At 51.5% G+C, this 14,506-nt stretch overlaps 1 protein-coding gene across 4 annotated transcripts in view; it reads right to left on the bottom strand.

Annotated features, from left to right (window-relative positions):
* The window catches only part of SH2D4B (SH2 domain containing 4B), an 81,029-nt gene extending 67,285 nt beyond the window's left edge, over positions 1-13,744 (bottom strand). For all 4 annotated transcript variants that reach the window (XR_003002578.1, XR_003002582.1, XR_003002581.1 and 1 more), the window contains exon 1: positions 11,561-13,744. Coding sequence is in view for 1 of the 4 variants with exons in the window: in XM_024740271.1 (XP_024596039.1) it covers positions 11,561-12,254 (694 nt within the window). In the remaining 3 variants the exon portion in view is untranslated. The remainder of the gene's footprint in view (positions 1-11,560) is intronic.
* Positions 13,745-14,506: the final 762 nt, after the last annotated feature.

Below are 14,506 nucleotides of genomic sequence, written 5' to 3'. Positions count from 1 at the left end.
TATATATCAATACAATTTGGACTTCATCAAAATTTGAAATTAAAACTTTTGTGTTTCAAAGGATGCCATCAAGAAAGTAAAAGGGCAATCCAAAGAGTGGGAGTAAATATTTACAGATCATATATCTGATAAGGAACTTGTGCCTGGAGTGTATAAAAATTCTTACAGCTCAATAATAAAAAGACAACTCAGTCTAAAAATGGGCAAAGGATCTAAATATACATTTCTCCAAAGAAGATATATAGATGTCCAACAAGCACAAGAAAAGATGCTCAAAATCTTTACTCATCAGCGAAATGCAAATCAAAACCACAATGACATTTCACATCTCCCAGGATGGATTTAACCAAAAACATAGATAATAACAAGTACTGGTGAGAATGTGGAGAAATTGGACCTCTCATACGCTGCTGGTGGGAAGGTAAAATGGTGCGACTTCTTTGGAAAACAATCTGCCAATTCTTCAAGTTATTAAACATAAAGTTATCAAATGATCCAGCAATTCCACTCATAGGTACACACCCAATAGAAATGAAAACATACATCCACACAAAAACTTGTATGTGAATGTTTATAGAAGCATTATTCATAATAGCCAAAAGTGAAAACAACCCAAATGTCCATTAAGAGATAAATGGACAAACAAAATGTGGTACATCCATATAATGGAATATTATTTGGCCATAAAAAAAGAATGATACTGATACATGCTACATTGTGGATGGGCCTTGAAAACATTATGCTAAGTATAAGAAGCCAGTCACAAAAGTCCAATACTTTATTATTCCACTCATATGAAAGTCCAGAATAGGGAAATCCATAGAGACATAAAGTAGATTAGCAGTGGACTTCCCTGGTGGCACAGTGGTTAAGAATCCATCTGCCAATGCAGGGGACATGGGTTCGATCCCTGGTCCAGGAAGATCCCATATGCCACAGAGCAACTAAGCCTGCGTGCCACAGCTACTGAAGCCCGCGTGCCACAACTACTGAAGCCCGCACGCCTACAGCCCGTGCTCCACAACAAGAGAAGCCACCATAATGAGAAGCTTGCGCATCGCAACAAAGAGTTAGCCCTCGCTTGACGCAACTAGAGAAAGCCCACTCGAAGCAATGAAGACCCAGTGCAGAAAAAAAAAAAAAAAAAAGTAGATTAGTGGTTGCTAAGGGCTGGAGCAGGGAGAAAGGGGTCTGGCAGGTACTAGTTAAGGTGTATGGGTTTTCTTGAGGTGATGTAAATATTCCAAAATTGTCTGTGGTGATGGCTGCACATCTCTGTGAATATATTAAAAACCATTTAGTTGTACACATTAAATGGGTGACTTGTGTACACTTAATTGGGTGACTTGTATGGTATATGAATTATATCTCAATAAAGCTGTTTGTGACAACAAAAACTCTCCTGGTAATTTATACGATAAGGTAATTTATAGGGAAAAAAATCAGTTAGGGTGTAGGGGTCTAAATAACATATTGACCAACTTAACCTAACTGACGTCTATAGAACACTCCACACTACAGCAGAATACTTTCTTTATCAAGTGCACACAGAAACAAGGTTGACTACATTCTCAGCCATTCAATTTCACATGTTTGAAATCAGTTATGGTATGTATTGAGAACCCAACCGTGGTGGCCAGATAATAAGCACATCTGTGAGATGATAGGATAAAAATAAATGCTCCCTGAGGTCCTGTCATTTTGAAAGGACATGAGGGAAACAGGTGTGGAAATGTACCCAAAGAATTTAAACCCGAAAGGTGAATGCAAAATCTGGTTCCAAATGCAAGAATCCTAGGAAGCTTTGCTAGTTTTTACGTGAGAAGAACCTTGAAAGCAGCGATGCTACTAGCCACTGGGAGAGATAACAGAGGGGCAGGCAGCCGCCTGCAACCTGCCGCTTCAGCCCAGCTCCCCTGAGCGGGGCTGAGACCTGGCGTCAGGTTACAGGGAGTCAGGAGATAACCAGCTGGTGGCCTTTCTCAGAAACTGCCCCTGCTGACCTCCAGGTGCAAAGGGAAGCAGTGAGGTGGACAGTTAGGGAAGGAGGGAGGTGGCAGACATGATCACCCCTGAAGCAAGGGGAGGAGATTACACCTGGGCAGCTCAGCCCAGTATCCCCAGCTGGGGCCTTGCAACAGGCAGGAGAAGGGCTTCCCTCCAGCCAGAGCTGAGCAAAACTCCATCTGTTTAAAGAGCCCATGGGCTGTAGAAAACAAACTTATGGTTACCAGGGGGGAAAGGGGGAGAGGAATAAATTGGGAGATTGGGATTGACACATACACACTACTATATATAAAATAGATAACTAATGAGGACCTACTGTACAGCACAGGGAACTCTACTCGGTACTCTGTGATGACCTATATGGCAAAAGAATCTAAAAAAGAGTGGATATAAGTATAACTGATTCACTTTGCTGCACACCTGAAACTAACACAACATTGTAAACCATCCATACTCCAATAAAAATTTTAAAAAATAATAATAATACACAGCCCATGGGCTTTTGGCAGCAGCCGGGAGAAAGTTGCAGGGACAGGAGAACCCCATCCCCGTGGGCCCAAGCTCCTCGGGAACCTGCAGAAAATCTGTCCCTCCACAGCCATGCAGGAGAAAGAGTATCTCTTTCTCTGGACCCCCATCAACATTCCTACTAGCAAACTTCTTTAACTTTTGCTAGGATTCTTGTTTTAATTTGCAGTGATGTACTGATAGTTCACTAGTGAGGATGAACACCTTTCCACACGGTCATTGTGACTCAAAGTTGCACTCCTGTGAATGGCTTGTTCATGTCTATTCCCCACTTTTCTACTGTTTGTCTTCTGCTAACTGACTTAGGAAGTTGCTTTCTTCTCTGGATACAAGTCCTTTGCCTGTTATAAATGTTGCAGATATTTTTCTCTCATTTACCTCCTGCTTTGTTCTCTTTTTAAACTCCGTTTGGTGTCTTTTATCAAGAAGATTTTAAAAATCTAGTCATATTTATCTTTATTTTTCCTTTAATTTTTATTGCTGTATCTTATTTTAAGAACACCTTCGCTCTCCCCACTATTCTCTCATATTTTCTTTGATTACTTCTATGATTTTGTTTTTGCTTTTTCTGCACTGGTCTTTAATCACCTGGAATATGTCATTTCACCATGGGAGCAGCTGTGAGGAGGAGGAAGATGTGTGCACTGCAGTGGGGGGAACTGGAGCCCCAGCAGGCCTGGACCCGATTCTAACTCCACCTCGACTCAAACGGAGATAATAACTTATTTCATTAATTTGAAGGCACACACCTTAACATTTCTGAAACCAGGATGTATCTTACAAACAATGGTGTATCATGGTTTAATTTACAGCTTTCTTAGTAATATATAAAAATAGTGTGTCTTTCAAGCTATAGCATCTTAGATTTCATGAAATACAAAGGACCCAACCTCAGGTCCCTAAGGGGGTGGGATAAACAGGCACTTAAAGGGCCCAGGACAGGTCAGACACACAGGAGGCAAGGCGTTCCATCTGGGTGAGTTCTCCTTCATTCCAAAGAATGCAGCTGCTCTGAGGCTTCATTCTTCCTGCAGCCCTGGCCCTTCCCCCTTAGCTTCCAGAACCTGAGCCTACTCTCTGGGAACCTCTCCAGGCTCCCCTACCAAAGGCCTTCAGCTGGACAAGGCCACACCTTCAGTTCTCTCCTTCTAGATACAGGACGCTCAGAGCTGACAGTTAAGGGCTCCACATAAGGCTGATCTCCCTCCAGAGCCAAGAAAACTGCACTCTCACCCCTGGGGACACCCACACCTGCTGGGCACCAAGAGCCCCACATGCTCTCATGGCAGCTTCTGCCTGGCTCTTCCCACTGCCTGCCTGGTGAGTCTGGGGCTTTGCAGCTTCTGCAAATGCTGGCACTGGAGACGGGGAGCCGTGGATGCTGGCAGAGCTGCCTCGGCCGGAACCACAGCGCCGGCTGGGGGAAGGCAGGGAGGAAAGGGAGTGAGCTGGTGGGCTGCAGAGGCCCCCAGCCAGGGCCAGCGTGGGAACTTTGCACAGTGGCTCCTTCAGTCTTACAGCCACCCAGAAAGCCCTTCCCTCTTCACGGAAGAAGGAACTGAGCTGCAGGGGAGCAGAGTGACGCCCCTCAGCGACGCTGAGACTGTAACACGGAGGACCTCACTCACCAGCACTGCTGCCCCACCCTTCTGTCCACCATATGGAGGCCGAACAGGGCTGAGGAGACAGAAAGTGGGCTCTCCCCCTCAAGGTCAATTCCACACACCTGGGCAGAGCACCAACTGCGTGCAAGGCCCACACTGGGTCTCAGAGTCCAGGCGGGGGTAGTGGTCTGGCCCCTAGCCCCTCTCTCCATGCCCTAAGGGGTCCCACACCCAGCTACACAGTCACAACCAGGGTGGTCCCAGGCCATACACTGTGCAATTCCCGACGGACTAGTCCTCCCACCCACCATAATGCCACAGCTTTGCTTCACCTGTAGGAAAGTTTATCAGCATCCAAGAACCAAGAGTCTCCTTTTACTGGAATAACTGAATTTCTTGCAATTTACCCTAAGAAGTAACCACACCAGGAGTAATGATTTGACAGACACAGGAAAAGTCCCATCCCCACCCTCATCTCTGAGACTCCAGAAAAACTGAGGTTGGCCAAGCAGTGGTGGAGCTGGGCTCACAGCCTGGGTCCCATGCGAACATTCAGGAAGAGGCTGAACAAATTCCAAGGGCATCTGCCACCAGAGGCAGACGGAGGCAGTGAGGAAAGGAAGGAGGTGGACATGGCTTGGCTCTTATGTGCCCCGCATGGTGGCGGGAGCTTTCCCACTTGTTGAAGAAGCTTTTTGAACCCTGCCAACAACTGCTGGGGAAGGGTTATTATTCCCATTGTACAGGTGATGTTCCAAGGTCAACCCAGTAGACCAAAGATGAAAATCCAGGGGACTTGTTTCTATTCCACCAAGCTAGAGACATGTTGAAAATAGCATCAACCCAACCAAAAGGTGGAGAAGTGATCTGTGACACTGTCATTTTCCACCCTTGAGCCCCTCAGGAAATGAGCTAATGGAGCATCCCTTCGGGTGTGGAAGTCTGGAAGAGCAAGCAGGATCTGCCTGTCCCCCCACATACACCCTGAGAGCTGCAGTGCCCATCTACAGGTGACGGACACTAGGACACCTCTCTGGGGTCAGCTGGATGGCCTGGTGTCACCACAGATACACTTCTCATGACGTTCCTCTTGCCTGACTCCAGGGCTCTCGCTGGGAAGCTGGCAGCACCCCCATTGCTCATCTGTTGCCTTCACTGGTCCCTCGGACACACACTCAGCCCCAATTTACCAATTATCGTGCCACAGGGGACTTTTTACCTCTTGTCTACCTTGCACAGGACTCTGGACACCCTCCCCGCGCCGCCAGACACCTCTTTTTCTCTCCCCATCACATATACTCTGTGAAAAAGATCATTCTCCCTCCCCAAAGAATTGTTCTTTGAATATTTGCATATGGACAGGAAACATCTTCTTGACAGAAGGGATGGGACACTACTGGTGGATAATCCGGCACCGTAAGAAAACAGAGAGGCTAGATTCCCCAGCCCCCTCCCCCCGTGGCACTGTCCTAGAAGCGCTGTTCCACTATGCCCAGGAAAGGGGCCATGAGCAACAGCTCCAAAGAGCTACAGTCCAGAAATCCAGGGCATCCATGCCCCTGATTCCCCAATGTTCCTGCACAGTCACCACCCTCTAAGTGGATCTACTGGAAAACTGTTGGAACTAACAGAAAAATTCACAAAGGGAGTTGAAGAAAATCAGCATGCCTACCACCATATGACAGCAAGAACAGGGATGGTGCAGGACACGGCTTCAAATGTGGATTTCCCTTGATGTTTAATAACTTCTGTGTGACGTGCTGAGAATCTGAACAGCAAGGGGTGTGCTGCTGGGTTGGCCAAAGCATTCGTACAAGGGGGCAAAGGGGGAATGAAATGTTTCTCACTTTCCCCTCAGAGGGAAAAATGTGGGGTATGAGTAATACAAAGTGGAGTTAGTGTCCAAGTAATTACTGTTATTATGATTTGATTATGAAACCGCCATTGGCATAAAAAAATAAGTCTTGAAAGGTAAGTAAACCAAAAAATCTAAAATTCTTGATTATGCCAACAAAATCATGGAGACGGATATTAAAATATCCTTAAGTTTCTCATCTTCAGTAGATAATGTTTCATTCCTGATAAAGGTAAAGAAAATGGGTTCAACTCTATCTTTAAAATAAGTTCTAAACGAACATATGCTAGTTAAGATACATGTTTCAATAGACTCCCTTAAAACAAAATGGTATCAAAAGGCGGGGTGAGGGGGAAGAAAAGATACAGGGAAATGTACACTAAGTGGATGCAAAGGAAAAAAGTAGCATTGGTCAAACTAAACTCTAAGTCAAAATCCTAAAACAAGAAATGAAAACGAAATGAGTTTTAAGTATGAATGACAAGGTCACAGAACTGCCATTATTTACATAGTATAGATTGTAGTTCAGCTTCTACAATATATCCCAAAACACAAGTATACTGGGATTTTTAGACTTTTACTGAAGATTTTTAAGGTCTAGGGAAGGGGTCACACTGCACAGCTCACGGTCTTCTACTCAAAAGGGAAATCCTTTGATACCCATCTCTTCTATCCAGCCCCACTGACACACCACGCATGCAACGGTCTTAGCAGCTCCCTGCCCACGGCTGCCCCCCAACCATATCCCTCAGCCTTGTTCCAGACGCTGGGATGGAGGCAAGGCAGCCGCCGCAGCCATGGTGTCATGGCCCGTGCAGACTAACAGAGGAGACAGACCATAAACAAGCAAACAGATACATGAGAAAAGAGGAAGGTGACGACGACAAAGGCAATTTCACAGAGACAGAAAACACATCAGTGGTTGCCAGGCGCTGGGGGAGGAGAGGATGCAGAGGGACCGTTTAAAGGATACGGGCTTTCCTTCTAGGATGATGGAAATGACAGAGGTGGTGGTTGCACAACATTTTGAATGTACTAAATGTCACTGGATCGCACGCTTTAAAATGGTTAAATGGTAAATTTTATGTTGTGTTTTCTTACCACAAACAAACAACAACAAAAAACACGATACTTTCAGATGTGGTAAGTGCTTTGAAGGAAATCAGGCCAGATGTTGTAAGAGAGAGAGAGACTGGGGTGGGGTCCTTGAGAGTAGGTAGTCAGTGAAGAGATCAACATTTAACTGAGAAATGAATGACGGGGAGGGCCCAGCCTCCACACAGAGGGACCCAAAAGGGTGGAAATCGGGTTGGAAAGTAGGCAGAGGCGCCCGAAAAGCATTCATGTTTCTTTGAGTGCAGTGGAAGCCACGGAGGCAGGGAGATGCCTGAGCTAGTCAGTGTGTTAAAAGGACACTTTGGCTGCTCTGGGGAGAAAAGTCGTAGGGCGTGAGCCTGAGGCAGGGGACCACTGAGAACATGGGTGCACCGGGAATGTCTGCAGGCAAGTACTGCTTCCCACGCCCGGAAAGGAAACACACCAAGGCTAGGAGGGCCTGGGCCCAGCGGGCAAGGTTGCCGTGGTTACTGGATGGTTCCCAGGAAACAGAGAGAAGGCAGATGCCCAGTGAGAAGGACTGTGTCACACAGCTTTCATTAGAGCATGGACCAGGCCCACCTGGGCACCCAGTCCAGGGCAGACGCCCAGTGGGAGTGGCTGAGAGCTGAGACAGGATGCTGGATCGGGTGTCTCCCTCCAGCCCCAGTTCAGGGCTGCTTGTGGGAGCGCCACAGGCTGGGCAGGCAGAGAGAGGTGGGCCTAGCAGGTGGGAGGTGCCTCTTGACCCCAGCTGTGGGGAATGGAAGTAGTGAGGGCTGGACAGCTGGACTTAGAGCCCTCCACAGGCTGGACTGGGGCAGGCACAGGGCTGGCTGTGGGGGTGAGAATAAGGCACCTCCAAGAGGCTGCAGGTTTGGTTTGTGGCGTGGCCAGTGTCAGCCACGTTAGAGAAGAAAGCAGGAAGGAGGGTGGGGAAAGAGGTCTTGTTCCCAGGCAGATGACGTCCAGATGGATAAGATGGTCACCGAGGAACCAATTTAACACTGACAGAGACTGCCAATCACAGCGGAGCCAGCAAGACCAGGCAGAGAAGCTTCCTGGGTCACAACAGCAGTAGGAACACATGTGTCCTGAGTCCTGTGTCCCAGGCGACACCCAGCTCCAGCCCTCAAAAACTGGGATAACTGGGCCAGCCCAGAAGGGGCCAAGGGTTGTAAAGGCTGCAGCTCCTCACACTGGGTGTAGGTTCCTGCGGTGGCAAAAGGGCACGAAAAGGGGAAACGATGTTGAAAGTCATGGTACTGCTGGATGGGCGTGGCTTAAATCTAGCGAGAATGTAACGTGATGACCGCCTTCCCAGAGTCTCAACAAGCAACACAAATTCCCGCTGGACCTCAAGTTTTTGTCAGAAATGTGACAAACAGCAAACATGACGGCAGATGGGGAAACAATGTAAGCTGAGGGTCTGTATCTTCCATGACGGGGCAGAACACCAGAAGCTTCTCAGCAAAATATAAGGTGAAAACAAAAAGACACACCTGCATGGTCAGGGGAGTGACGGGTGCCCAGCCACGACCGTCATCTTTCACCCCAGCTTACTTCTGTGGACCCCAAATGTGTGTCCCAGGACCAGTACAACCCCTGAATTTCTGTAAAGTGGAATAATCCCTATCACCAGTGTTTACACCTACCCTCTGCAGGAGAAGCAGAGAAGTTTTCAGGGACAGGGTGCACCTTGCCCTGCTAAGTCCTCAGGTCAGGCCTGCTAGGAGCTGGGAAGTGTCCTCAGAAGAGAGAGGGTGGGAGGGAGGTCTCAGGGGACAGGCAGGACTGGGGAGATGGATGGACAGGAGGAGGTGCAAGGTCATTCCAGTCTGACCGGAACCGAGTAAGTTGTGCTCAGGGATCCCAAGGGGCTGGCACACGCAACAGGACACAGCAGATGCTTCCTTCAGGACAGATTGGAGGGAGGGAGGCAAAAGCTGGGAAGGAAGTGCCTGTGAAAGGAAGGAAGAGAAAAGATCCAGCCCATGGAGTCTGTCCCCACACACCCTGTCCTGAGCTGCTGTGCGGCTGCATTGCCCCAGGCCACCCTCCTGGCACTCCCGTTGGCATGTTCCCTGGGATCTGATCTGTCTACCCATGGACTCAAGGGCCAAAGCTCTGTCCAGTTCACCAAGGTCAGCGCTTAGTAATGTTGGCTAAGGGACTAAATGAATAAATGAATGAACACATGAACAGATCATCCATCGAATGGAAGTCCCAAGTTCCGAAGTGAATGAGTACAAAAACATCAGCCACTGGACCAAGGTCAAAGTCACAGGGTGTACATCCCGTTTCCATTCTTAGCAGCTAGGTGACTTTGGATGGATTGTGTCACCTCTGTGAGCAGTGGCTTCCTCATCTGAGATGGGGTCACAGGGCTATGGGGGCATTCAGTGAGGACAGGCACAGGGTAAATATTAAAGGTCACAGACCAGGTGGAGGGTTGTTGCAACCCTTCATTGTGATCCTAGGACAGGAAGCAGGCACTGTGCACCCCAGGCCCACAGTAAGAAGCTCTTCAGCCTCTGGGGCCACGCCTGCCCCTCAGGGCTTCCCCATCTGCCCAGCTCCACACCAGGACTGAAGCAAAGAGCTGAGATCTGAGCGGGATCCTGATCTGGAATACACACACTCCTCCTCTTATCCATGCTTTATAAATCAGAAAATTAATTATCTGGAAAAGCGTCTTCTGCACCAGAAACCCCAATGAGTTTAATGTATAATTTATACACGAAAATGTAGATGTCAACGTGTGACAAATCGCCGTAAAAACATTTTTGCAGTTAAAGCTTTAGGCGTCTGTCCTCCTTGCAGAAGAGCCACCTGACGGACGGCATGAGGCCGCAGGGCCCAGGCCGGTGGGGCAGGAAAGGCAGCCTGTCATTTTCAGTGATGCAGCTGCCAGTGTAGCCCCACCCTTGGCACCAGCCACACGCAGTCACGTCATAGCTCCCCCTCCCTGGGATCCTACTGTGTCCTGTTCAAAAGGGGATTCCGCGCTCTGTGCCAGCTCTGTGCTAGACCCAAGGATGGAAGACAGAATGGAGAATGTGCTCACTCCTGTGGCTTTGAGTCCCCTGGGAGAGCCAGGCGAGCAGACGATGCATGACACTGACAGTGTGGCAAGTGCTAGGGCAAAGACGGGTCCTATGTGCCCAGGAGCAAGTACTTCCCTAGGCCAGGAGCATCCCCAAGAGACTCCAGGAGGCAGGGGCTAGAACTGAAGGAGTTTGTCAGGAGGACGAAGGCGGGAGAACATTCCCAATGGGAAGACTCACATGTGTAAAGACAGAGGCTAGAGCAAGGTGTCCAGATGGGTGCCAGCGTGGCCTACGGCACGTGGCAGGCACTGTCTAGCAGTGAGCCTGGAGTAGAGAGAGGGAGCCAGGTCACCAGGGGGCCTGTATGTCTTTTTCCCGGACTGAAAACTTACAAACAGATCAAGTCTGCACTTCACTCTGGTCAACAGTATGGAGACCAAGAAGAGGGCTGCTGTGGGGAGTGAACGAGAGAGATGAATGGGCTTTGCAAACTGTGAAGTGCAGCATCCACGTAAAGTGCCCTTCCCGGCAGGACCTTGAGTCCCGCAGCAACTCAGCAGCCTGCCTGCGTCAGGTGCGCCGTCACTCACAGGCGCCCCGGCGACGGCCTTGCCTGGCACGTCACTGCAGAATAACCACCGGAAACGTGGGTTGAACCCTTGCTTCTTGTCTGCAGTTGCTGTTGCCATCGGGGTTGGTCACTCTTAGCGCAGGACATTCCCTGACGCCCTCTCTCCAGAGGCCCGCTGGGGCTCCAGCACAACCCAAAGCATCCTCGCACACAAGGACAGGGAGGAGGGGCACGGGCGCTGTGCTGGAACCACTATGCCGCGCACGCAAGTGAGGGAGGGGCGATGTGTCTTTGCTGCACCCTGGCCCTCCGTCCAGAACCACCGGTGAGGTTCAAGAACATGGCCTCGGGCTTCCCTGGTGGCGCAGTGGTTGAGAGTCCGCCTGCCCATGCAGGGGACACAGGAGCGGCTGGGCCCGTGAGCCATGGCCGCTGAGCCTGCGCTCCGCCACGGGAGAGGCCACAACAGCGAGAGGCCCGCGTACCGCAAAAAAAAAGAACATGGCTTCTACCCACCAGGCAGTCACCCACAGGGTCTGAGCACAGTCTGAGATCCCAGTGGTGTCTTCCCAGAACCTGGGCCCTCCGCAACAAGACAAAGCAAGTCCCCGTGCCCCAATGCCATCAGGGTCCCCAGGCAGTTCCCTGTGCAGCCTTGGAGCCCTACAGACCTAGTCAAAAGATAGACGCCCAGGCTAATGGGAAGGGATGCTCACAGAACAAGGGTTTCAAGCCCCCAGCCCTCATCACACCAGTGCCCATTTTAAAGAAGAACATAGCCTGGCATCGATAACTTTTCTACCTCCCGGGAGGCCAGGGGTCAGCCCCTTGGTGACTCCCACCCACATACCTCGCTTGACCTTGGGGGGCCTGAGTCCCTCGAACTGCGCCAGGGCCTCCCAAGCCTCACGCTCCCTCCAGCGTCTCAGCTGCTCCTCTCGCATCTTGTAGAAGAGGATGTGCTTCTGCACATCACTGAGCTCGGCCAGGAGCTCGGGGTCGATGTACATGTCGTGCAGGATCTGCTGCAGCATGGCGTCACCTGGGATGCACACGCCAGGAGGGACACCCCAGGCCACTCCTCGCCCCTGGCTCCTCACGCCAGGGTCACTCCCAGAGCCACTTCTCTGTGCAGCATCATCGCTCTGCCTCAGCTCCCAGCCAGCCACGAATTCATCTCCTCTGCCCAGGACAGCCACAGGGATCAGGCAGCAGGAAGCAAAGAGGCAGCCAGGACCTGCAAGGGGGATCCAGCACCAGGAGCTGTCCAGTCCTTCTACTGGGCCACCAAGAGCCACATCCCAGCAGAGCCTGTGTCTTGACCTCCCCTGCGCTCTGGGACAACGGGAGAGTGAAAGCCTCCAGCTCTGCGGACAAAACCCAGGCCCGGCCCTTCCTGGCCCTGGCAGGTGTCGAGTGATCCGTTCATGGAAGGTAACGATGACACCAGCTATATCAATGACACTGCCCCAGCCAACCGGGAACCGATCTCTCCTCCACAGGTAAGAGGAGGAGGAGGAGGCAGCTTTGCCTATTAATTCCATGTCTTTTGAGCCAACGTCAAACAGGCCAGAGGAGCCAGCCAGGAGCTTCTAGGCTGCCCAGCCTCTCGCTCTACCTGCTCCATCATTGCCAAGCTTCCTCTTTTCCAGGACGTTGGGCTACTGAGGTAATGCTTCTAACACTCGGCCTTGGAGGAGAAAAGAGCTTTCCTTCTTTCTGTGTTGCAGCCAAGGAAGAAAGCAAAATAGAACCAGTAGGGCCACCCGAGGGGCTTGATCATGGAATTCAAGGACATGAAGGAGGCAGACATCCTCTGCCTTCTCCCTATAATGAGGTTCTAAGGCTATGCGTGTGCTGACAGATTAACCCTCAATTTGGGGTCAATTTTTGTTGTTGCTTATCTTTTTGTTGTTGTTGCAAGTACCTGGAGATGATCACAAACAAAGAATGCAAGTGTGTCTTCTCTGTCGTCTCCGTGCCCTGAATGCGAAGCACCCTGGACAGAGCAGGATGTTGCTTTCTGCTTGGAGGGAGCCCACCTGTCTTTGGCCGTGAGGATGGGTAGGCGCTGCTCATGCTGAGACCCAAAGTTCACCCTAACAGCTGCTCAGAGCTACTCCCAGCTGACCCTGTATTCAAACTGGGGTTCAGAGAAGGTAAGCAACTTGCCTATGGCTACCCACCCTGGGACTCCATCCAACTTTCAAATATGACAACCACTGGGTACTGTGAATCTTTTGATGGTTTGTAGCACTGTGGCCTAGTTGGGCTGGTGACCTTCATGTCCCCTTCCCTCCCCATGAGGACTAAAGGTGGATCAGGCACCCAAAATTGATGGAATCCAGGTGTGAGTGGGCGGTCTTCTCCTGCAAGGTAGACCCACAACAGTAAGGATTAAGCGGGTTCAGATGAGCTTTAATCCCACGGGGTCACAAGAAGTGCAGAGGGCCAGGCTGCCCCTCCCCCAGGTCTGGCTGGCTTGTCCCCGGGTGACCCAGACCTTGGAGGCTCCACACAGAGGCTCTTGCCATGCAGCGCTGTGGCCCTGGACCCCACCCGCCCTCTTCTCTCTCCTCCTCACCGAAGACCTTTCAGGGCTCGGCGTCCCGGCTCGCTCAGTTTCTTAGACTGAGACCATCCGAGCCTCCAGCACAGCTCTAATCTCCCTTGTCCTAACTGTGGCTGGCTGGGTGGGAGCCCGGCGTCCAGAGAGGAAACAAGGGGAGGAGGGGCACGAACGGCACGAAGGGAGTCTAGCTTCCCGCGGGCAGCTTCTTACTTTCTGGGTCCACCAGATGCCTACAAGAAGAGGGGAGAGACAGCACAGTACGGGGCCGTAGGGATGCGACGACTGCTGTGGGTGTGAGGTCCAGTCCTCTGGCTGAGCGGTGATGGTGTCATCCTTGCGGTGGTGACACCGTTGAGAGAGGGTGGGTGGCGGCCGGCTGGGAAGGGCCCCGCTAGCTGCCCGTTTTGTGCCGCAGCCGGCGGAGCGCTCCCTGGCAATCCCAGGTCAGTGGGGCAGGAGGCCGAGCGCGCAGCGCAGCCGGGGCGCGGGCTGGATCCGGTTTCCGGAAAGACGCTCTAGGGCCGGCGCCGGTGGGAGCTGCCTGGCCCTGATCGGCGCCACCTATGGGCTGGTGTCCTCCCGCCCGTCGCCCTCCCGCGGCGGAGGAGGCCGCTCAGCCCGGCCTGTGGCACCCCCTGGCGGCCGATCCGAGCGGGAGCGGCAGCACGTGGGAGAGCCGGGCGCCGGGAGCAGCACAAGATCGGCTACGCCCGCCGGGATGCGCCGGGATCTGGGTGCGGGAGGACCGGCGGTGCGGCGGGTACACGATGGCCGTCCAGGGCCCGGACCCCGGCCCGGGAGCCGCGCAGACCAAAGGAGCCCGCGGCGGTTCCTGCCCAGGCAGCTTCCGGCGACTGCAAACGAACGAGATGAGGGGCCCCGGGGTATTCACACGCGCTTTTCTGCCGCCTTCCAACTGGTTTTATTTTGTTTTCATTTTTTATTGGCCGATGTGATGTGTTTAACTTTGTATGCTAAAGCAGTTCCCTCTGGGGGCGGGGTACACGCACGCAATGTTGTTATGAAAGTGACTGGAAACCACCTGAATGTCCCTCAGTGCGGTGGGGCGGGGAGGGCCCCTGGGGAGGAACACTAACATTTGTCACAGAGAATGAAGTCCATCTGTCTGCTTTGGCCGGGGAAAATGTCCGGGGCAGGAAAATGAAAAGGCGACACGCAGGATATTGTGCACGGTGTAACCCATTTTTTAAATTCTATGTTTGA

This window comes from Neophocaena asiaeorientalis, unplaced genomic scaffold (assembly GCF_003031525.2).
Source record: "Neophocaena asiaeorientalis asiaeorientalis breed wild unplaced genomic scaffold, Neophocaena_asiaeorientalis_V1.1 scaffold517, whole genome shotgun sequence".
Taxonomy (NCBI): Eukaryota; Metazoa; Chordata; class Mammalia; order Artiodactyla; family Phocoenidae; genus Neophocaena; species Neophocaena asiaeorientalis.
The sequence above is the reverse complement of the archived record's forward strand: the minus strand, read 5'-3'. Positions and strand labels throughout refer to the sequence as shown.